The sequence below is a fragment of the Salminus brasiliensis genome, chromosome 1 (genome assembly GCF_030463535.1).
Source record: "Salminus brasiliensis chromosome 1, fSalBra1.hap2, whole genome shotgun sequence".
Taxonomy (NCBI): Eukaryota; Metazoa; Chordata; class Actinopteri; order Characiformes; family Bryconidae; genus Salminus; species Salminus brasiliensis.
The window spans coordinates 37,792,105-37,816,283 of record NC_132878.1 but is presented as its reverse complement, the minus strand read 5'-3'; the positions used below and the strand labels follow the sequence as shown (position 1 = coordinate 37,816,283).

The 24,179-nt window shown below is 41.6% G+C and overlaps 1 protein-coding gene across 2 annotated transcripts in view; it reads right to left on the bottom strand.

The window, feature by feature from the left end:
- Positions 1 to 24,179, bottom strand: part of nbas (NBAS subunit of NRZ tethering complex) — a 239,159-nt gene that overhangs the window by 94,638 nt on the left and 120,342 nt on the right. For both annotated transcript variants that reach the window (XM_072678887.1, XM_072678895.1), the window contains 4 exons: positions 19,603 to 19,679; positions 17,823 to 17,960; positions 8,170 to 8,402; positions 6,114 to 6,224 (listed from right to left, as the gene is read on the bottom strand). In XM_072678887.1, coding sequence (XP_072534988.1) covers positions 6,114 to 6,224; positions 8,170 to 8,402; positions 17,823 to 17,960; positions 19,603 to 19,679 — 559 coding nt within the window. The remainder of the gene's footprint in view (positions 1 to 6,113; positions 6,225 to 8,169; positions 8,403 to 17,822; positions 17,961 to 19,602; positions 19,680 to 24,179) is intronic.

The following is a 24,179-nucleotide window of genomic DNA, read 5'->3' as shown; positions in this document are numbered from 1 at the left end:
AAGCAAACTCGGAGGATAATTGGCAAAGTTAGCGAGGAGGCCCGGTGGTGGAATTCCAGCCTGACAGCAAAGCGTGCAGACTAATCTGAGGAAGATTTACAAAAGAGTTTCCTTATTTCATGTTGCAGAGAAGAAGGAAAACAAAGCCTCCTGCATGCTGATGAGATCGGAGAGAGTCTCGATGGCAGGGGGTGTAGAGAAAGGGAGGGACAGAGGGAAAGGAGGGAGGGAGGGAGGGAGGGAGGGAGAGAGAGAGAGAGAGAGAGAGAGAGAGAGAGAGAGAGAGAGAGAGAGAGAGAGAGAGAGAGAGAGAGAGAGAGAGAGAGAGAGAGAGAGAGAGAGAGAGAGAGAGAGAGAGAGAGACGAAGGGGAAAATATCACATGAGCCAAATCGGTTTCACGCACTCAATCTGCTCACACAAGCTTAAGCTATACCAGTACATTAATTCAGAGAGAGAGGGAGAAAGGGGAAGAGAGAGGGAGATGTTATTTGAGAAGAAGGTTTGTGAAAAAGGGGTAAAGCTCTAAAGAGAAAAGCTTCAGCAGTTAAACAATAAATCACCTGACAGACAAAGCACTTCAATCTGCACCCCATTACATGTACAGCGCATTTCATTACAGCTTTACAAAAGCTAACTCCGCTCGTACAAATCACTCTACTGCAGTTTTAAAGTTAGTAACATCTGCTTTCAGCCCTCCAGACTCTTTCTAAAGGACTTCAAACCACTGGTTCTGCTTAGCCAACACATAAAAAAGCCATCATACAATCAGATCAACAAGCCTGGGAATACATACTCCCAGCCAATGATCAAAATGCTATTAAACACACCCACCCCCATCCTTTCAACCCCCTGAGAACTCATGGGAGAGAGAGGAAGAGAGGGGGAAAGGAAGGAAGGAAGGACTGAAGGAAAGGGCAAAAGACAAAAGTACAAAGAAGGAAAGGAGGGAAGGAACGAAGGAAGAAATAAGGAGGGAAAGAATGAAAAGGAAGGAAGGACTGAAAGAAGAAAGGCGAGCACAGAAAAGGAAAAAAAGGAAGGCTGGAAGGTGGGGGGGGGGGGTTGAGGACGCAGGAGGAAAGAAAATAAGGATGGATGAATAGAATGAAGGCAGGACAAAGGGAAAGCTGGATGAAAAAAAGGGCAGATAGAGAAAGGAAAACAGAAAAAGAATGAAGGAAGGAAGGAATGAAGGAAAGGGCAAATGACAAAAGGAAAGGACAAAGAAGGAAAGGGCGGAAAGAATCAAGGATGGATAGAAGTAAATTAAAAAATAAATAAATAAAAGGACGAAAGGAAGGGATGAAGAAGGAAAGGAGGGAAGAAAGGAAGGAAAGGAGAAAAGACAGACGGAAGGGGGGGAAAAGCAAGTAAAGAAAAGAAAGGAAAGGAAGAAAAGAAAGGAAGGATGAGAAAAGAAGGAAAGAGCAAGAGGAATAGAGGAGAATAAAAACAAAACAAAGGAAGAAAGGAAGGAAGGATGAGAAAAGGAACAACAAAAGAAGAGTACAAAGAAGGAAAGGAGGGAAGGAAGGAAGGAATCAAGGACGGATAGAAGGAAAGAAGGAAAAGGTAAAGGACAAAAGGAAGGGATGAGTAAGGAAAGGAGGGAAGGAAGGAAGGACATATAAATGGAAATCAAGGATGGATAGAAGTAAATAAAAAAAATAATAAAAAAAGGACGAAAGGAAGGGATGAAGAAGAAAAAGACAGGGAAGAAAGGAAGGAAGGGAGAAAAGACAGACGGAAGGGGGGAAGTAATGAAGAAAGAAAGGAAAGGAAGGATGAGAAAAGAAAGAAAGAGCAAGATGAATAGAGTAGAATAAAAACAAAACAAAGGAAGAAAGGAAGGAAGGAAGGAAGGAAATAAGGAAAAGGTAAAGGACAAAAGGAAGGGATGAAGAAGGAAAAGAGGGAAGGAAGGAAGGAAGGAAGGAAGGACATATAAACGGAAAGGGTAAAGGACAAAAGGAAGGGATGAAGAAGGAAAGACATATAAACGGAAAGGGTAAAGGACAAAAGGAAGGGATGAAAAAGGAAAGGAGGGAAGGAAGGAAGGAAGGAAGGACATATAAACATAAAGGGTAAATGACAAAAAAAAGGGATGAAGAAGGAAAAGAGGGAAGAAAGGAAGGAAGGAAGGACGTACAGAAAGAAAGAAGGAAAGGGCAAAGGACAAAAGGATTAAGAAGGAAAAGACAGAGGGGGAAGGGACGAGGGGGATAGAGAAGGAAGGAACAAAAGGATAAAAGAAAAGTAGTAAAGAGCAAAAAGAAAAGAGAAGAATTAAACAAAGGATGGAAGGAAGAAATGAAGACAGAAAGAGCAGGGGGTAGAGAATGAAGGAAGGAAAGCAAAGGACAGGATGGAGAAAGAAAGCAAGAAACAGAGACAGAAAGGAAAGAGAAGAGGGAGGTAGAGAAGCAAGGGAGAAGGAAGGAATGATGAAAGAAGGATGGAAAGAAGAAAAAGAAAGAGGATGATGTGGATGGACTCAAATGTCCAGTTACAGTGTTAATATGCGGGTCACACAGCTGTGTGTGTGTGTGTGTGTGTGTGTGTGTGTGTGTATGTTCCCCTTATAAAAAATTGATCATGTCTGAGCACTTGAGAGTGGAGAGGTGGGTTTTCCAATAGAAAGCGAGTGTGGCAGGTTGAGAGCAGTGATTGGCTATAAATCTATGGGGCGTATTGATCAGGGCAGGAGTATGTATGTACGGCTGCAGGCCGTTCTGCTCAGTCTCTCTGCTCCTACATCCAATAAAGCAGCTCAAACCAAATCTGATCATTACCGGTTGAAGCCGTGGGCACTGGGTTTTAAATGAAGCTTCAAGATCAAAGTCATTTTTTCCGCAAGTGTCTAATGTTCACTTACAGTCTTACAGATACTGTGTACCTCATGTCTATCTTTCCTATTATCTCACGGGGGAGCAGGGGGGTTCCTCACACACAGTGAGGATCGAACCCACAACCTCTGGAGCTGTGCAGCACACATACTACCTGCTGCACCACTGTACCGCCCCCGTAACCACTTTGCTATTAAATTCAGGCCTACGTTAAACACTGCAACTAAAACTTTCTAGAATGTTGGGAATGTTATAAATCACATGGTTGTGGGTTCGATACCCACGCTTGCTAAGGTGCCACTCTTAAGGCCTCCAGCAAGGCATTTAACCCTCTCTACTCTGAGGGCACGAACCCACACTAAAAAATAACAAGTGCTTCAGATGCTTCTTTAAGCGACGCCACAGAAGAACTACTGGGTTCCATAAAGAACCTTTTTTGTAATAGAGATGTACAGTATATGGACAAATGTATTGGGACACTCAATTGCTCATTCGTTGTTTCTTCTGAAATCAATTTATCCTGCTTTTGTTGGAGTGACCGTCTCTACTGTCCAGGGAAGAAGGCTTTCTACCAGATTTTGGTGCATTGCTGCGAGGATTTGATTGCATTGTAAGGTCAGGATGTTTGGTTGCACCACCCCACCCCTCCCCAACTCTGCAACTCCTCTGAAATGTATTAGATGCATGATGCCAGGTATGATGCCAAAGGTTTCATGTTTATCTGCTCCAGAGGGGCCTATTCTGTTAGCGGTACTTTTCTACAGGGACTAGAGAGGCTTTTGCACATTTGCACAGCTGAATGTATTCATTTAACGAGATGTTCACAAACATTTGGACATGTGATGAAAAGGCTTTTCAAATTTTTAAAGTTATTCTACGGCATCCCTCAAAGAATCTTTGGAAGAGTGTATGAAGACTTGAATGAATATTTGTTTAAGAAAACATTGCACTAAAAAATAATGTGTTAACTGGAGATTGTGCTGTTGCCGAACATCAGTGCTACTATGGCAAACAAGTTGGCATCCGGCCAATGCTTGAATAACCAGCCAGCATGGAAACCCCCAGATATGGGGGAATATTTTGCAAACTAATGAGAAGAAACGTCAAAAAACATGGCAAAAAAAACGAAGGCATGGTTGTTCTTCCTGCAAAACAAGACTGTACACACGACCATGACCTTCTTTTAAAACTGGAATAAATCACAAAACACCCCTTCTTTCACTTTCAAAACACAAATGTGATACTAGCTATTTCCAACCAAAGGATGTATTACAGGGAAGAAGAAAAAAAAAAGTTGGTATTGACTTTTCAAAACTTTTTTCATTCGATTGTTGATTCCAGAAACACTGGACTGGGAAGGAATACAGACAATGTCCAGCACTTACAGACAGAGAGTGATGCCCAGAAAACGTTGTAGTCTTTCTAAATGGAACTCTTTATGTCAGACAGACTCTTGTGCAGCAGTTTTGATTCAGAAAAAAATGAATAAATAAATAAATTAATAAAATAAACAAAATGTCTTTATATGTAGGTTACGGAAGAGATGGGAACACAGCTTTACGCTGGCTCTTATGGCAGCCTCTTAGTGGTATATAATGCCACTAACCCTTCCCTCCTTTATCCACTCCTTGCAAAATTCAAACCAACGGCTTACTAGGCTGCATTCATTTTTGCAGGGTGTTTCATTGGGACAGACGTCACACTAGAGGCAGTGATAATGTGATTGCTGATGCGATGTCACACGCCCCTTAGGTATGAGTGCTCTATTTCTGTGTTGATGCTGTTTTGTAGTCCTGTCCTCACTCTCTTTCACAGTGTTTCTCTATTTCTACTGCTCCCTGTTGCTACCTATAACGTGCTTCCTAGTTGCCAAGGTTGCTGGTGGCAACTGGAGGTTGGTTGGGGGGGCAGCTGGCATTTTCTTTCCTTTGTTTCCGGTTAAGTATTTGTATTGTGTTACAATTTTTTGCGCGTCCAGGCCACACTAATGGCACGTGAAAGCTGTGTGCCTCATTTTCCTCAATTATTAATGATGTTTTTTTTTTTTTTTACATTTTGTCTCTTTTTCTGGCCTTTATCTCTCAATTTTGAACTGTCAAAGTCCCGCAGCGCTAGAAACGCTTCCAACACTAGAAGGCCAATGACTGAACGCAATACAAGCGAGGGCAGTTACCTCCTCTTTTCAAACTGCCGCCGAGTAGCTCTACAGCACCAGGTGCACCAGACTGTTCCAAGCCAACATTGTTACGAGTGATGCAATCTACCCACCCAAGGAGAGTACAGTCAATTGTGCTCTCTCTGACTCTGGCTGCTGATGGCAAAGCGACACGGATCGGGATTCGTATTGCAGGCTTTGGGCCATAGTGGTAGTGCATTAGACCTGTCAGCCACTCAGTGCAAAGATAGGTTTATCGTGTGCGCCCTAATATAGTATTTATTTGATATACAGCTCTCTGACCTAGATCATAAGCTTTAGTTTTAACACACGTTGGCTTGATGAATATGCTGTGTTATGCTGAAAGATGGCTGCCTTCACTGCAGTATTTGTTAGGATTGTACAGGTACACAGAAGCCAATTCAGCTCCAATGCCTCATTTTCACTCACCACAGTCAGACGCCAATCAGCTTCAGCTAAGCTTAGCGGGGCATGTTTGTGGCGCTTGCTTCTAAAACACAATGTTATATATAGCTATTTCCAGCAGACTCATTATCGTACAGATTTTAGCACTCATAGAAAACCTCTCAGCCAATCGGACTGCAAAGTCAGAGCAAGCTGTGTTATAATTACAAACTTTAATCTCTAAAATCTAGTATCGACTGAAAGCTCAGAGAGTTGAGTTTTGTCAGGGGATCCGAACACAATCCAAGAAGCTACGGGTAAGAATTAAAATGCGCATGTGTCGCTGAAGTTACTTGTGACTTCTAAGAGTTAACCAGTCAACAAGTCAGAACATATCACAGAGCTGTGTGAAATCAGCGCTGATTCCTGAAGCGTAGCCGGAATAGGAACGACTCAGTGTGACTGTGGCTGTGTAAGGCGAGTGTTTGTGCGGATTTGGAGCAGATCAGTACAGCGAGTGGCAAAGATTCTGCACTCCCACTCCCTCTCCCTCTCTCTCTCTGACATAGTGTGGAATTGATTAGCACTCTGGTGTGTTCACCATGATAGAGGACGAGGTGTTCACCTTCCACTACACCTACCTATGCCTGCAGGGCTGTGCATGTGTGTATGGGGGAGTGTGTAAAGAGCAAGAAAGCGTCTCACCCGCTGTCAGTGAAGAGAAACTCCAGGTGTGTCATTTGAACCTCCCAGAGAGGAATACTGTAGCGCTGGGCCAGGGAGCGAGAGATCCCATACACACTCTCATCTAATGTCCTAAATGTGCAAGCAGACAGACACACACACACACACACACACACACACACACACACACGCATTCACAGTTATAATACATACAAATACACTCCCTTGTCCACATGTATTATTTCTACAATATGATTTTAGCAACAAAATTGTTTCAGTTATACACTATATGTCCAAAAGTATCCAGACGCCCTGTCTAATCAGTGTATTTAGCTACTTAACCCTATGGAGACCAACTACACACACAACTCGAATGATCTCCATTAAAAGCATGGTCAATAGAATAGGATGCTGTGAAGCAGCTGCACCTGAGGGTCACCTTGCCTAATGGCCATCATCATTGGCTAGAGCTATAAAACCCTTCGCTTGGGGCTGTGAAGCAGAGGAACCGCAGTCTCTGGAGTGACGAAGTTCCATCGAGCACCTTTGTGATGTGGTACCTGACCCCACAGCAATGTTTCAACATCTAGTGTGAAGCCTCCCTAGTGGATTAAAGGCTAGCACTGCAGCAAACAGGAACAAACTCAATTAAGAACTTGGATTTCATAAGTAATATTTGATAGGCAGAGGTATATAAACATTTGGACATATAGTGTACATTTACCCATTACAAGTTGTGACCATTGTTGTTACTAAGCAAATAGCGGTCAGCAGTAAGGTACAGGCAGGGTGGAAAAACAGACATAATATGGGTAGGACAGTTTTTTTTTGTGGTTAGAGCTGTTGTCTAAAATGAACTCAACTAAAGTTCGTATGAAATCAAAGATTCAGTTTACACTTGACCTGGACACCTGATCTGCACCTAAATTGGTGTCAATGAAAATGTCAGCGATGACGCTTATAATTAAGAAAGTCTTGGCCTGTGGCATTGGTCAGATTTAAACCCACAAACCTTGGATGATTGTGCCACTGGGGAATCTAGTCTACATCATGGCTGCCATGCTACAGCGTTCTTGGGGCAGAGGGGGTCAAGTGCTTTGGCCATCAGTGGAAGCTTAACAGTCAAACTTATGATCCATAACCCATCAGACTCACTAGTTCGGTCTGTATTGCCATGATGTAGGTTGGATTCTCCAGTGGCACAGTCATCCAAGGTTTGTGGGTGTGAATCCCACCAATGCCACGGGCCAAGATATTCCTAATTGTAAGAGTCATCGCTGATATTTGTATTGACACTAATTTAAGTGCATCAATAAAGCAAATGCACTATATGGACAAAAGTATTGGGACACCTACAGGAGCTTTTATGACATCCCATCCTAAATCCATATGCTTCAATATGGAGATGGTCTGCCTTTGCAGCCCTAACAGCAGGTTAGGAATTTGCAGTTATTGAGTAAGCAAAGCGTTGGAGACTTTCATGTACTATGCGCTGAGGTCAGCACTCTGTGACCCTGCTCTGTAACTTTATGTGGGCTGCCACTTCATGGCTGAGTTGATGTGGTTCCTGAACGCTTCCAATTTTTTCAAATTATATCACTCACAGTTGATGGTGGAATATCTAGAAGGAAAGAAATTTTACCAGCTGATTTAAGGCAACTATTGCAACGGTGGCATCCTATTACAGAACCATGCTGGAATTCAGTGAGCTTTTTAGAAACACCCATTCTTTCATTAATGTGTGTTAAGGCGGCCTGCATGGCTAGGAGCTTGATTTTATACACCTGTGGCAATGGATGGAATAAAACACCTGAAGTTAGTGATTAAGAGGCGTGTCCTGATACTTTAGTCCAAATACATGCAGTATGTGAGCCCTAGTACACCTAAATATGTGGTTGGAGCATGTGTGATGTTAGACCATAAATCAAGGCAAATGGACGGCACCCGGATACAGGCCATGTTTCATTGCCAGTGTAAACTCTTTTGACAGGGATGCAAACACTCTTGCACATCCTCTCACACCTACATTCATGTGCTCACAAACAGATATGTGTGTACATATGTGTAAAAAACACACTCTGCCAAGCCGAGAATGGTTTCCTTCTTGTACTGGTTGTCGCCACTGAAGCGCTGGACGTCCACTCCCCGACCAAGGCCCCGAAGCACCTGGGCCTGAGTGAAGTCTGTCAGGCGTTCACTATATAGCCGCAGCTGACCAATCAGAGCTTCCAACTCCTCGTCGGCCCAATCGTGTCCCTCGTGGTCAGTCACGTGCTTGGTCACAAGATGAATCAGGTCCCTGGGCTCGGCCTGAGATTGCAGAGATAAGAGTTAGTGATCTGTCTCTGTATCTGTTTCAGATATTTTGCTCTCAATACACACAGCATTACAGCAAAGACACATCACACAATACTTTGATTAAATGAACAGTTTACAGAAGCTGTAACATCACTGGCCCCGATGCCCGATACGTATTTAAACCTTGTTTACTACGTAAGCATTTGAACAGTAGGGCTGACAACAAATTGTGGCTCAATAGATAAATATGAGTGGTTAAATAAAGGTATGGCTCCACTGAAAGTTGAGCCTGATATCAATATTAATTTGCAGGGACAGAATTGTTGGAAAACCAAGATTGATGTCAATTATATCAAATATGTATACTTTTAGATTCCAATATTTTTAGTTAAATAGGTACAATTGCCAGATTCCACACACATACGTGTGCAGTTTTACACTTCTGAATCTGAAGAAGAAGAAAAAAGGGACTCTGAATGAAGGTAAAAGGGGCCTCTTTGGCATCATAATCATGTGTCTGAAATTGTCTGAAATCACCTTGTCGGATTTTGTTCCTTGTACCAGTGCTCTATACAGTGATCTGGATTTCCACACATAGGGCACAGTCAAAACGGCACAGTTTCAAACACAGATATAGAGTCCTCTTCGTAAAATGTACTTGCCAATATCTGGTAAAATGATTGCGGTGCATATAAAGAACATTTTAGGGATGATTTACCAACTGGCCAATACCATGAGATATCCTGAGAGGAACTCCTCAAACCATGCCTTCTTCAACCCGTTACACTCCCCTTATATGTGACTTTTATTACACCTTAAGGATCACTAATCAGTAGCTACACGCAAATACAAACTGGCTGAGCTGTCCTGAGTCATACCAGCAGGTTCAAGGTAAGTTCACTGTTACTTTATAGAGAAAAGGACCTCTCTTCCGCTTCATTTCTACAAAGAGGGAAAAAAAAAACAAACAAACAAAAAAAAAAAAAAAACACCCAACCATTAATAAACTAAAAAAGCAGTTTCTGTCACTCTCTTCAAATGTATCATTACCCAACTTAGACACAAATTAGTGTGTGGAATGTGTCTATCGTGAGGACTAGACTGGATAAATTAGCATGTCAAGAAGCGTGATGCAGACCCACACAGGCCTACATGACAGGCTCTAATCTAAATTTAAGTAATTACAGTGTCAGAGTGATGCTGGACAGATATAGGCCTACAATCTCCTTCGAAAAACACTAAACCAGCAAGGCCAATTCTTGTTTTTGGTATACATCTAAGACACCCAGAAGTGGTTATAACATTTCAAAAATAGCACAAACCCATTCTGTCTTAAAGTGAGCAAAAATATTAGAACATGTGGCTGACTGGTGTTTCTTGTTTCCCAAGCAGGCCCTGTTAGATTTACAGGTTAATGGCTCTGAATGTCTACTCTTGGTTTGAGCCCTGGGTTTCATCTGTGAAAACTGTATTTGTTGTTTTTTTAAAACAAAAACAAAAACAAAAACAAAAAAAACATGAAGACACCAGAGAACCACTCTGAGAATCGGAATCTGAGAAAACAGGGAGAATCAGGGCCATTGCTGAAGTATTGTGCACAGCCAAGGTAACAATTTGTCCTGAAAAAGGAGGAAACCACTACCAACAGCAATTGACCAAAATAATAATAATAATAATAATAATAATAATAAAAACAGCAGCAGTTTAGTACAAACATTAGTAGACTGTGTCATAACACACATGTCTCTCTCACATGTCTACATCCAATCAATCAATCAATCAATCAATCTATCTCTCTATCTCTCCATCTCTCTCACCTTTGGCTGTAATGCTCTAAAGTGAGAGCAAGCCAGTAGTTCTGCTACACTCTGTTTCTGGAACATCTCTGTAGATGAGAAGACCACGTTGGAAATATTTGCAGGCATGATCTATATGCTAATTGCCAATAATTATCTCACTGGGCTTTTTAGCAGGTTAATGAAGGGGGTTTGATGTACATTTACCAATACATCTATACAGGAATATTCACAGTTCAAACACTTGTCAAATGGGTGCAAACTGATTAATTTATACAGTTTTCAAAGATTTGTTTAATATCATTTTCATGTGTACTACTACTACTATTAATACTACCACAGAGGGGCATATCAAGGCATATTACTTTTTAATATAGATGGCTTTATATGTATTTACATACAGAATATTATGACCACCTACCTAATAATTGAAATAACAACCCTCAACTTGGACAACAGCAGCAAGACGTTGTGGTGTGGATTGTATTAGGTGATGGAAGGTGTTTTAGGGTTCCAAAGGAGTGGAAAATTTCCGATATTCATTTCCAGTACATTACCGGTAACTTTCCATGGGAACTTTAGCTCAGGAACTTTAACTTTTGGAATATTTCAAAATGTACTTTCCATGCAAATTTTGGGAACCATGGGAATTTCTGGGAATTTATCGGAAATATTGGACAATTTAAAGAAACTATATCATACACCATCATCGATGCACTGTTTTTTTGTTAATGGCAGACATGAAGGCAAAACAATACAAATAATAATAGACACATAATTAGCTGCAAGCGGAACTTTATAAACTTTGTTCATTAAACAATCAAGTTTATCAAAAGATCATTCTAATTGTCTTCAAAAAGTTAAAAAAATAGTGAATAAGTATTAGTTTTTGGTTACAGAAACCCATTGGGGGAAAAAATATAGGTTTGCTGCACATTTAAATAAGTTAAGTCCAATTACATACCAAGATCTCTGAGTTACCAGATCTCTGATCTCTGTTACTGACTGTTACCTTCAGCTGCGTTAAAAAAAAGAATGACCACTTCATTCTGCGGTTGACTTGAAAGACCCCTCAGCATGGCACAGTAGCTGTGGAAGGGTTGGAGTCTGGTTGCAGTGTCATGGGTAAATATTTTATATTCTACACTCAATAATAAATCTTCCCACCTTATCTGCCAGGGGGCAAAGACAGCCGGATGCTGTGCACTTCTTGGCAAAAACCTGTCGGAGAGGTTAGCATCTGACCTAGGCTCTAGACTAGCCAGACACTCCTGTCTCTGGGACATAGTTATCATGCTACTGTCCTAGAGCTGCTCAGAGCCTGCCTCAGATGTCTCTAACTTTTTACAGTGCTGCTTAAACCTCCTGCTGCGCAGGCCCTCTCAATTCTCACACAAAGCTCTAAGTGCTAATCACAGCAGGCTAACACACTACTACTGTGTACTAAATTTGCTCTGTTAAAGTGAAACTACATCAAGTATACAACCCACAAGAGTCCTACATGCCTAGGCAAAGGATACGGGCCGGGAGCAAGTGTACACATTCGCTGGGTAGAAAGATCAAGAAACCAAGTTAGGAAAAAAAAAATTAGTCAGCAGTAATGAACACCTGCCTGCACTGCATAAAGTGATGAAGATCAAGCTTTTCGGATAAAGATATACATCAACGGGATATTTCCACAATTGCCTCCCCCTCTACACATTAGGTCAAAACAGTGGGCAGTGATTGCCCATAATCATGCCATGATTGAATAGTAGTCAAATAGCCATAGTAGGTCATTCTTGCCCATGTTAAGTGGTAAAAAAGCATGCGACTCTGCAAACAAACAGGGGCCTGAAAGCAGTGGTGGTTAACCTAATGGCAGCAGCATAGCAGAACGTGCTTCTTCCAAGACAACTCAGTGGCATTTAGTGGCAGCACTTTCTAAAACAGTTTGGGTTGGAGCTACAGGACAGCAGCTCAAATAAGGAAGCTAGTCTCTGGAACCTGTGGTAGGAGCGCAAGCAAGTCATGCAAGTAGAAACATGGGTGATCTTGAGATGTTAAGGAGGTCACCACACGATCCAAAAATCCTGTAGCTCCAGCTAAGATGAACGTATGGTATGCAATCTCGACCTGCACGGAGACGTGAGGAAAACCCCCCCCATGCCTCTCACCACCTGTGGTGGTCATCAGAACTGCAACAGAACACCTTTTCCATAAGTGTGTGTTGGCGTAAGCTGCAGGCTATGATAAATGGTTGCCTGCGAATCTCAATCTCCGTATCCAGTCGAGTGTGAGAATACTGCTCCACGCGTACGGCGGCAATTATGCTAAACAGCATTTTGATTCTGTCCCACTCCTCGCGCTCGAAGAAGCGAGAGTGAGACGGAAGGAGCAAGAGAGAGGGAGAGGGCGGCTTTGCATGGATCAACTGATCCTGCAGCAACACAGGGCGCCTCTAAACAGGGAGCCATGCGTTCTGCCCATCTGAATTAGGCTGCGTTAAAAAGCTTTCAGTTTAAAAGGACAGAGGAGTGGGTTATTGATGAATCCTGACTAGCAGGACATGAGTGACGCAAGCGGACTCTCTCTTTCTCTCTCTCTCATGCTCAGGCACAGGCTCTCCATCAACAGAAATGACAGAAAAACTGCTGAGTCATGAAGCACGTCAGTGCGGTAACTGTATCATACGTTACCCCACAATGAACACTGACCCTGGCCTGCACAGAGACTATGACTAAGGCCATTACTACTCTATTAAGAGGAGCGGAGCTATATATTAGCAAATTGCAATGAAACATGAGTGGCAGGTTAACACATCTGCGGGAGAACCATGCACAGTATATCTTGTACTTCAGAACAGCTGGAACATAGAAAGGATGTATCTTGGGGTTTTGATACAGATGCCCTTTGAATTCCAAAGGTGGATTCAGATGCATCAACTATGAAGCCACTGCGCTACTATGACTATGTGGCCATTTATTTTCATTCATTAACACCTTTATGTGCTCTTGCCCCATTTTATTGTCTAAAATGCTGGACATGCCACTGTATAGCCTCAGTCTATAATCTCTACAGATGCTATAGCTATCTGACTTTGGGGAAAACCCTATACATACTACCAATAGGAATAACCAATAGCTAGTTATAGTTCTCCAGAAGATCGGAATGTTTAATGTTACCTGATGCCCATATATCTGTAAATCTCTACCTAGTACATTAAATCATAAAGTAATAACATACTAATAACACAAAAGGGACACCGACAACGTCATTCAGATTCATTTCCCAAGTTGCTAACAGTTGAATTTACCTACCTGTTCATAGCAATAGCAATGCTCCCGACACTAGGACAGTAAGGACTTAACACACGTCTCCTCCGATTAATGCAAAGCTCCACTGCACCACCTGAAAGGAGCATGTGCCAGCCAACATCGTGTAAAATCGAGTGATGAGGGGAGAAAGTGCCAACCACTAACCCAGAGAGAATACTCCGGTTGCTGATGGCAAAGTGGTAAGACTCGGGATTTGCTCTGGCGACCCACGGGCCATAGCGGTAGCGCAACAGACCTCAGAGCCCAGAGTCCAGCAATTACAGTCTTACGCAAAGGTTTGTGCAGCCTTGGTCCACTTTCTTCTTTGCAAAGGGCCTCTAGTCCTGACATATTGTTAGGTCATCTTGCATGCACAGCACCGATTATTTTTTTGACGTTAAGCGTCAGGGGACTGTGAATGCTCTTCCAAAAGCTTCAGTTTGTGTCTCTTCAGGGAGTTCATGGTGGTTCTGGAAGATGTTTTGGATCATCTTCCTGTTGTAGAAGGCATCCTTGTTTCAGCTTCAGCCTTGTAAAGCCTCCCGTGCAATACTGCCAGAGCAGCTGGTGGCAACACATCCCTCAAACATGACAGATCCAGCCTCCATGCTGGAAGCCCCCACAGTTGGCAAAATGATCAAATGACAATTCCATCAAATTAAGTTTATACTTCTCTTCAAATGTATCTTTGCTGATTGTGGCCAAATGTGGCTCATCTCTAGCACACTTCAGAAGTTGACTTTTGTGACAAGGTTGCAAGTTTGACAAGTGGAAGAAGAAAAGTTTGCCTCTTCATGAGTCCTCCATTAAGATTACATTTGGTTTGATTTTCCAGATCTGATCCTGACCTTCACGGTGCCCCTGAATTGCCATTTTTCTAAATAACATTCAACACTATAGAAATCTTTTGTAGCATAGACCTTTAGACAGTTGCTAAGAGGAGCCCATATATAATGAGTGTAACTGCTGGATTCAATTATTTAAGAGGAGCAGAGCTATATATTAGCGAATTGCAATGAAACATGAGTGGCAGGTTAACACATCTGCTGAAGAACCATGCACAGTATATCTTGTACTTCAGAAAAGCAGGAACATAGAAAGGATGTATCTTGGGGTTTTGAACTGACTTCGGACGTTGGATGTTGTGACTTGGAACGACGTCACACCCGAGTTGGTCGTGTTAAACATTCTAATAATCATACACTAATTCCACATTTCTAGGAAAACAAAAACAAAAAAACAGTTGGCTAAAGACTTTGACCAGTTTACCACAACTGATTTGACAATCCTTTACCAGGAGTTGTATGGTGAATCTAACCAAAAGATATGCTACTTTTTATATCCTAGGCAATCATTGTTAGCAATGTCCCAAGTTAACATTGCTGATAACAACAAATTATATGGAATTTTACACATACAAGACATGTCCACAGATAGAAATTGGACAGTGATGTGTGTATGACTGATTTATTGAGACACAAATAGAAGTGCTGATAATACTAAAGCTTTTATTACTGTTGATGTATGGTGTGGCCATGTTGAGGTTCTCCCAACTTTCAGAGCAGAAAATCCTACTTGTGGGTGCTTTACAGTTAAAATTGCATACTTGGAACTCTGAAAATCCAAACTTGGAACTTGGAAATGACTCTCCATACCTTGAACTGGGTATCGGATTATCAAATTCCAAGTTCGGAAAATCGGTTCGTAGTTAGAGTTGGTTACATTTCTCAGACCTGGTTTTCTAACCAAGGCCTGACACCTTATTATAAAAAAATAAAAAAAAAATCCCCCAAAAAACACAATGCATGCCGACTGTATGTAGGTGCAATACTTACAAAAGTACTTAAAGACAGACCTCTGTAGTTTAGAATGTAAACTAATGGCTGGATAACGGACTACTTAACTAATTGCAGAAAAGCAGGTCAAAAGAAACAGATGCCAGCGCAAACACCCCAACCACATCAAAATGAACAGAGAGGAAGGATTCCAGCACAGACACCTCCGCCCGAACAAAAAGCAACATTAGCAAAGCAGTTGCTCGCTGTTAGCGGGGTGTCACAGTACAAGAGGAGCACGCAGTGAGATAATTATGTACTTTGGATTCAGAGGGAACGAGCTTGTTGCCTGGCTTCATTTGCAATGCGAAGATCCGGGCACGGACCAACGCAACCGCAGGCAGCTTGCTCTCCACGCGTTTTACGGAGGCGTTCGTTTTCAGGAACAGTGCGAGCACACACACACACACACACACACACACACACACACACACACACACACACACACACGCACAGCCTGTGATCCCGATAAGAGCGAGGAGGAGAGGATTGAGAGATCTGGTTAGAAAAACGAAGAGTTGATGGTGGGGGGAAAAAAGAGGGATAAACAGCAGGCGAGGGGGAGACTTGAGCACAGATACAAAGAGAGCGAGGCAATTTTGGAGAAACAGAAGAAAGCCAGTCACAGGAAGGGGAGGTTTAAACGACGAGAGGCGCACTGAGGATAAATAGATTAGGAAAGAGGAACAGAACTTTGAAGCAGGGAGGAAAAGAGGACAAGGAGCTATGGATGGAGTGAGAGATGGAGGGAAAGTCATTGACATGTAATCATTGAGATATATATATCATATTAGGTCAGCTAGCAGGACCATCTATCTTAATTAGTGAGTGTGTATATGTGTGTGTGTGTGTGTGCATCAGCAGTGTCGTTCACACTACAGGAGGCTAGTGCTCGTGTTAACGATAAGAAGCTCTGAAAGGCGAGTGTCCAGTAGAGTCACAGAACACAGCGTGGTGTGGAGGGCCTCACTAACGAGCTCATTACACTCACACTCTTAAAGAACAACTCCAGCTCTTAACAGCGGAGACACAGGGACGCGCTGTTAGAGGAGTGAGGGCCTAGAGAGTAAAAGAGCAAGAGGCAGAGGAAATAGAGTGAGATAAAGGGATATATATATATATATATATATATATATATATATATATATATATATATACACACACACACACACACACACACACACACACACATACCCACACATACACACACTCACTGCATACTCAAAAGTATTGGGACACCTGCGATATTAACTGACAAACTGTCTCTGCTGTCCAAGGAAAAAGGCTATTGAGTGGATTCGGTTACATTCTGCAATAGGAGCCTTAATGAGGTCAGAATGTTGAACGCTCACCATCCCACCTCACCCCCAACTAATCCTAATTAGTAATAATTACTTAGTATTTAATGGAGCACCATTACTGGAAAGACCACAGTGCCACTGCCCCACAGCTCAACTCTGGGGGGGGCTTTATACACCTCTAGCTCACACGTGATATTACTGCCAATACGTATATCTGCTATTCTATTGGCAATGTCAATCTCTCTCTCTCTCTCTCTATATATATATATATATATATATATATATATATATATATATATATATATATATATATATATATATATATATATATATATATATATAGAGAGAGAGAGAGAGAGACTGTTACTCTGCTAGCTGTACAGATGTATAAAGACACGTCTGTTCATTTAGAGTCAAGCTGGGAGACTGGGAGACTGGGAGCTGAGTTCAAGGCTTAGCCTACATCTGCTACATACAGTTGGTTGGTCGCTGGTTCCGTTTATGCTGATCGAAAGAGGTTTTCTAGGATGGGAAAGCCAAACATGTAGTTATCAATTCAACCAGTAACAGAACACTGATAGCTGCTAACAAACGTCTTCATTTTTTAATGTAGCTTAAAGATGACAACAATGATGAGATCTATGAACAGAGCCTGCAGCCTGCATTTTGCACAGAGAACGTCAACTGGTGCCTCGATGGAATCGGTGCTGAATGAAGAAGTGAAGTGCAATTTGAGCAGCAAAACCAGCTATTAAAAGCCATTTTCCATTTCACAGCTTTGCAATTAAATGTGACATGCAAATAAACAAGGAGATCTGTTATCAGCTAATGGATTGTGTTCAACACATCTGACAACTGTTTTTCAAATCCGTTCTCCTTCAGTTGTGTCGCAAAGGTCACCAAGAAACAGAGACACACATGAAAAGCTTCCCCACAGGTGAAGGCAGTAGTTTGGGTCAGATCCAGAGCCCACGTTTGTTTAATATGTGTTACTGTTGTTAATGCAGTGCTGTCAAAGTCATCAACTCCTACGGAATGTGTTTAATTCTGTGCCTTTCCACAACAGTAGACCAGGTGTGAAATACAAATCTCACAATTCGTACTCAATGTTTACGAGTAAAACTTTGAGTTTCACAGCCAGTCAGACGCACAGGAAGACAGAGAGAGAGAGGGGGAGAACAATGTCAATCAACTTCTTGCTTACCCTGTAGAGGACGCTGCACTTGTCCTTAAAGCAGGGTGCTAGGCGAGAGTAGATCTGGAGAGAGTAGTAATAAGCAGCGAGCTGCAGAGACAGGGCCGACGGGGGCTGCTTCTCAAAACACGAGTTAGCATCCAACACCTGAGAGACAGAGACAGAGAAAGAGACAGAGAGATTAACACACCTAATGTTTTAATGCAGTCAAGTTTCTTTAATTAGAACGGAAATGACAAGAAGATGAGAAGAAAAGAAGAGACTAGTTGATAAGAGAAGAGAAGAGAAGAGAAGAGAGGAATATAGATGGAAAATGGTGGAACTAGAAGAGACTATATGAGCAGATATGAGAAGAAACGAGACTGATGAACGAAGAGAACATGATAAGAAGAGATGAGATGAAATGAAGAGAGATGGAATATGAATAGCCAAAAAGAATCAGGACAAGAAAAGACAAGACATTAAAGGTAAGAAGTGGTGAGACAGGAAGTTAAGACAAGAAGACAAGAGACTAAGAGCAGAACAGAAGACACAAGAGGAAAGTGATATAAAGAGAAGAGACATACATAGAAGAGATATAAACAGAATGGGCAAACAGAAGAGACAAATACAGAGGAGACAAAGACAAGAAAAGAAACAAACAGAACAGATAAGGCAAGGAAACCAAACATTAAGAAAAAAAAAAGACAAACAGAAGAGGCAAATAGACATAAACAGAAGAGACAAACAAGAGAAGTGACAAAGAGAAGTAACATAAAGAGAAAAGACAAACAGAAAAGACAAAGAGAAGAGATGAGACAAAGAGAAGAGACATAAATAGAAGAAGGGAGAAGAGACAAATAGGAGAGAAGAGAGATAGAAAAAAGACAGAGGTGACTTAAACAGAACGGACAAAGAGAAGAGACAAACAAAGATGGCACAAAGACAAGAGAAGAAACAAACAACAGACATTCAGCAAAGAAGAGACAAACATAAGAGAAAAGAAGAGACAAATAGAAGAGAAGAGACATAAACTGAAGGGAAGAGACAAAGGGAAGAGAAATAACAAACAGAAGAGACATAAACAGAAAGGACAAGGAGAAGAGACAAAAAGAGGAGACACAAAGACAAGAGAAGAGACAAACAGAACAAACATTTAGAAAAGACGAGACAAACAGAAGAAACATATGGACAGAAGAGACATAAAGAGAAGAAAGGAGAAGAGACCAATAGAAGAGAAGAGACACAAAGACAAGGACGGAAGAAGTGGAGAGATAAGACATGGACATAATCCATAACCTTTATCACACACAGACGAGTACGTCCAGCACTAAATCCCAGCACAGGAGTCTCACTCCTTCTCTCAGTGCTGAGGAAATGAAGGAGAAATCCCACATTTGGGCCATCAGCTATGGGATCAAGAACATATCCTGATAATCCACGGGCTGAATTAGCGCCGCTGTACGCAGCTTCAGCTGAGGCTGTTATTCAGACGAAGGGGGAATGAAGTAAACAGCCCCAATCCTGAGTTAATGCACTTGTCTGCCTGCAGCAAATGGGCACACTCTATGGTATTAAAGCAGACTCTTTTAACATTTCCCTTTTATGTTTATTTTCCTCTTTTTTTTTTTAACCAAATCCTCCTTAGTCGCTGGAAACATGGCTTAAGACCAGCTCACACTTCACGCATGAAAAGAAGAGAGAGGGAGAGAGGCTGAGAGAGAGGGAGAGAGGCAGGGGGAACATGGGGAACTCATGTCCCCGCACACATACTGTACATTCTGAAAGGAAGTAGAGCCGGTAGACGTACCTGAGGAAGAGCGAGCAAATAGGCCAGGGCGAGTGTCATGTCCCGGGGAAAAGCATCGCTAGCCAGCTGGAGCAGAACTGAGGGGTGATGACCAGAGAGAAAACGAGAATCATCCACTGTCGGTAATTACAACACCATGCTAAAAGATACTGAATGGAAGGCAGACATACAGACAGAGAGACAGAGAGACAGAGAGAGTGGTCTTGGGGCAGGAAGGATGCCAGTTTCATCCTCTAACCAGCAGGAAGCAGGGGAACAGCACTTTCTTTTTCGTAAACACAATGTACTTTATTAATGTAATCTAATTACCTTACAGTACACATTACTGATTACCTATTCAAAATGCAGTCTGCAATGTAATGTACTTTATTAAAGCAATGTGATGTAATTATCTTACAGTACACATTACTGATTACCTATTCAAAATGTAGTCTGTAATGTAATGTACTTTATTACAGCAATGTAATGTAATTATCTTACAGTACACATTACTGATAACCTATTCAAAATGTAGTCTGTAATGTAATGTACTTTATTAAAGCAATATAATGTAATTATCTTACAGTACACATTACTGATTACCTGTTCAAAATGTAGTCTGTAATGTAATGTACTTTATTAAAGCAATGTAATGTAATTATCTTACAGTACGCATTACTGATTACCTGTTCAAAATGTAGTCTGTAATGTAATGTACTTTATTAAAGCAATATAATGTAATTACCTTACAGTACGCATTACTGATTACCTGTTCAAAATGTAGTCTGTAATGTACTTTATTAAAGCAATGTAATCTGAGTACTTCATAGAACACATTACTGATTACCTGTTCAAAATGTAATCTGTAATGTACTTTATTAAAGCAATGTATTCGATTACCTTACAGTACACATTACTGAATACCTGTTCAAAATGTAGTCTATAATAATAATAATAATAATAATAATAATAATAATAATGTTGGCAAACATTCTGATGTGGTGTAGTAAACGTAAACATAAGACTAAGACACAAACACACTCGTAAGATCAACAGGTAGGCCTATATACTTGTCAACCCCTTGTCACTGCTTCTCTCCAAAGCCCTCTAATGCCCAGTGACGTCCTGTCAGCTATTCTGGGCTGCTGGTGTATTAGGAGTGTTTCATGTGTCACCCAGCGGCAACAGCTCACTCTAATCAGGAGCAACAAAAGCGGAGAGAAACGTGTGTGAGATGGGCTGGAAAAGCGCCAGAGTTGGTTAAGTTCTCCAGTGCTTCAGCGGTGGCACAGCCACAGACAGCCTGACAGCTCCTACTGACTCAACACACACTGCTTATACACACTGCAGACCACACACAGCCACAGGAGGAGCAGAGAGGGAGATGGTTACAAGCGGCTGTGTGCAGAACAACAAACTGGAACCAAATAAAGTAAACAAATCCAATTTGTGATGTTGCCACTGTTCTGGAAGCAGTTGGTAGAAAACTGTAGAAAAGGTTTCCCTGACCTTTGCTGCAGCACAACTGTATGAGACCCTTTACCCAGAGAGCACCACACAACTACTCAGAACAACTATAAACACTAGAAGAGCTTTGGATCAAGTAAGCAAACGTCCTGTTTTCAGAAATGTCAAAACACACACACACACACACACACACACACACACACACACACACACACACACACACACACACACACTCACTCTCAAAGAAAACAAGACTAACTCAATATATTACGCAGATAAAGATCTACAGCTGAAGCTCCACTGTCTGCATGTAAAGAGACAGTGTGATTTAACTCTTCAGCCAGTCATTTAGTGTTATCAGCCAAGAACCAGCTCCTCTCTCTACAACCACGAGCCATCGTCCACAGAGAGGTCACCCCATACCAACTGTACATATGAGAGAGAGAGAGAGAGAGAGAGAGAGAGAGACAGAGAGAGAGAAGCTAAAGAGGAGAGTGAGAAAGAAGAGAAAGAGAAAAGTGAGAAAGAAGAGAGAGAAGCTAAAGAGGAGAGTGAGAAAGAAGAGAAAGAGAAAAGTGAGAAAGGAGAGAGAGAAGCTAAAGAGGAGAGTGAGAAAGAAGAGAGAGAAAATGAAAAGTGAGAAAGGAGAGAGAGAAGCCAAAGAGGAGAGTAAAAAAGAAGAGAAAGAGAAAAATAAAAGTGAGAAAGGAGAGAGAAGCTAAAGAGGAGAGTGAGAAAGGAGAGAGAGAAAACGAAAAGTGAGAAAGGAGAGAGAGAAGCTAAAGAGGAGAGTGAGAAAGAAGAGAGAGAAGCTAAAGAGGAGAGTGAGAAAGAAGAGAAAGAGAAAAATAAAAGTGAGAAAGGAGAGAGAGAAGCTAAAGAGGAGAGTGAGAAAGAAGAGAAAGAGAAACGTGAGAAAGGAGAGAGAGAAGCTAAATAGGAGAGTAAGAAAGAAGAGAAAGAGAAAAAGAAAAGTGAGAAATGAGAGAGAGAAGCTAAAGAGGAGAGTGAGAAAGAAGAGAGAGAAGCTAAAGAGGAGAGTGAGAAAGAAGAGAGAAAAAGAGAAAAGTGAGAAAGGAGAGAGAGAAGCCAAAGAGGAGAGTAAAAAAGAAGAGAAAGAGAAAAATAAAAGTGAGAAAGGAGAGAGAAGCTAAAGAGGAGAGTGAGAAAGAAGAGAGAGAGAGAAAACGAAAAGTGAGAAAGGAGAGAGAGAAGCTAAAGAGGAGAGTGAGAAAGAAGAGAGAGAAGCTAAAGAGGAGAGTGAGAAAGAAGAGAAAGAGAAAAAGAAAAGTGAGAAAGGAGAGAGAGAAGCTAAAGAGGAGAGTGAGAAAGAAGAGAAAGAGAAACGTGAGAAAGGAGAGAGAGAAGCTAAATAGGAGAGTAAGAAAGAAGAGAAAGAGAAAAAGAAAAGTGAGAAATGAGAGAGAGAAGCTAAAGAGGAGAGTGAGAAAGAAGAGAGAGAAGCTAAAGAGGAGAGTGAGAAAGAAGAGAAAGAGAAAGAGAAAAGTGAGAAAGGAGAGAGAGAAGCTAAAGAGGAGAGTGAGAAAGAAGAGAAAGAGAAAAGTGAGAAAGGAGAGAGAGAAGCTAAAGAGGAGAGTGAGAAAGAAGAGAAAGAGAAAAGTGAGAAAGGAGAGAGAGAAGCTAAAGAGGAGAGTGAGAAAGAAGAGAAAAAACGAAAAGTGAGAAAGGAGAGAGAGAAGCTAAAGAGGAGAGTGAGAAAGAAGAGAGAAAAAGAGAAAAGTGAGAAAGGAGAGAGAGAAGCCAAAGAGGAGAGTGAGAAAAAAGAGAAAGAGAAAAATAAAAGTGAGAAAGGAGAGAGAGAAGCTAAAGAGAGAAAAGCAAGAAAGAAAAAGAAAGAACATAAAGAGAGAAAAGCGAGGAAAAAAAGAGAGGAAAGCGGGAAAGAAGAAAGAGAGAAGGAAGAGAGGGAGAAAAGAGAAAGAAAAGTAAGAAAGGAGAGAAAAAAGAAATTGTGAGAAAGAATGAGAAAGGAAAGTAAGAAAAGAGAAATGAGATGGGGGGAAAAAAGTAAAAGAAGAGAGTGAGAAAGGAGAAAAAATGAGAGAAAAGTGAGAAAGGAGAGAGAAAATAGAGTGAGACAAAAAGCAAGAAAGAAAAGAGTGAACAAGGAGGAAGAGAGAAAAAGAGAAAGAATGGTGGAAGAAAAGTGGGGGAGAGTAAGAGAATTAATGAGGAGAAAGAAAAGTCGGAGAGAGAAGAAGGAGAGAAAAAAAAAAGAAATAAAGAGAGTTCGAAAGACGACAGAGAAGAGACAGAGCGTGCGCGCGTGCGAGAGAGAGAGAGAGAGAGAGAGAGAGAGAGAGAGAGAGTTCCAGCATGCTACTATTTGCATTCTCATGCCAAAGTTCTTCTTTCTTCTCCTCTATGCATTGATTTCCTCATTCAGCTCATCCATCTTGTACCGAGAGGGGCTGATATTTTGACTAGCCGCTATCTCTCTTGTATCGGGAGGGGACGCGTTATTTACCGCTGTCGACTCGCCGTGAGTACACATTAATTAATCAATATGATGTAACTCTTCCAGACGCGCAAGGCCAGAGAACGGCCATGTATCACCGAGACAGACAGCAGAGAGCAACAGCGGCCCCCTCGGGTTAAACACCCCACCGCTGCAAGCAGCGACAGCTAATGAGGACAGCAGCCAAGGAATTCTCGTCAAGGGGAAGGTCACAGGTGTGGACAGAAGGTTGTGTCCGAGACGTACGAGACCTGCAACAGATGTTCCAGACTTCTATACCTAAGGAATAAGTCCTAAGGAATAAGTACACAACTGCTGTCGTGCAACACGCCGCCTCTCACAGTCACACTTACTGAAGTGGTGTAGCCAGGGGGGTTGTTGGAATGGCACTGGCTACACACAAAATCTTATAGGCCTCCAAAGTTGTGTGTCTTCCTCTAGTCAATATCATGCCCATATTAGCAAATCTGGGTCTAAGCTGGTTTTCTCCGAAGTGTTCAAAATCCCATTTATTTCTGTCACAATGAAATCCAGTGAAAATATTGGCATGGTGCCTCCTAAAACTGCACAGGCCATACTATATACTACTATATATATATTTATAGTATATAGAAATTTAATCATTTTACAGTAAAATGGGCAGCCCACTATG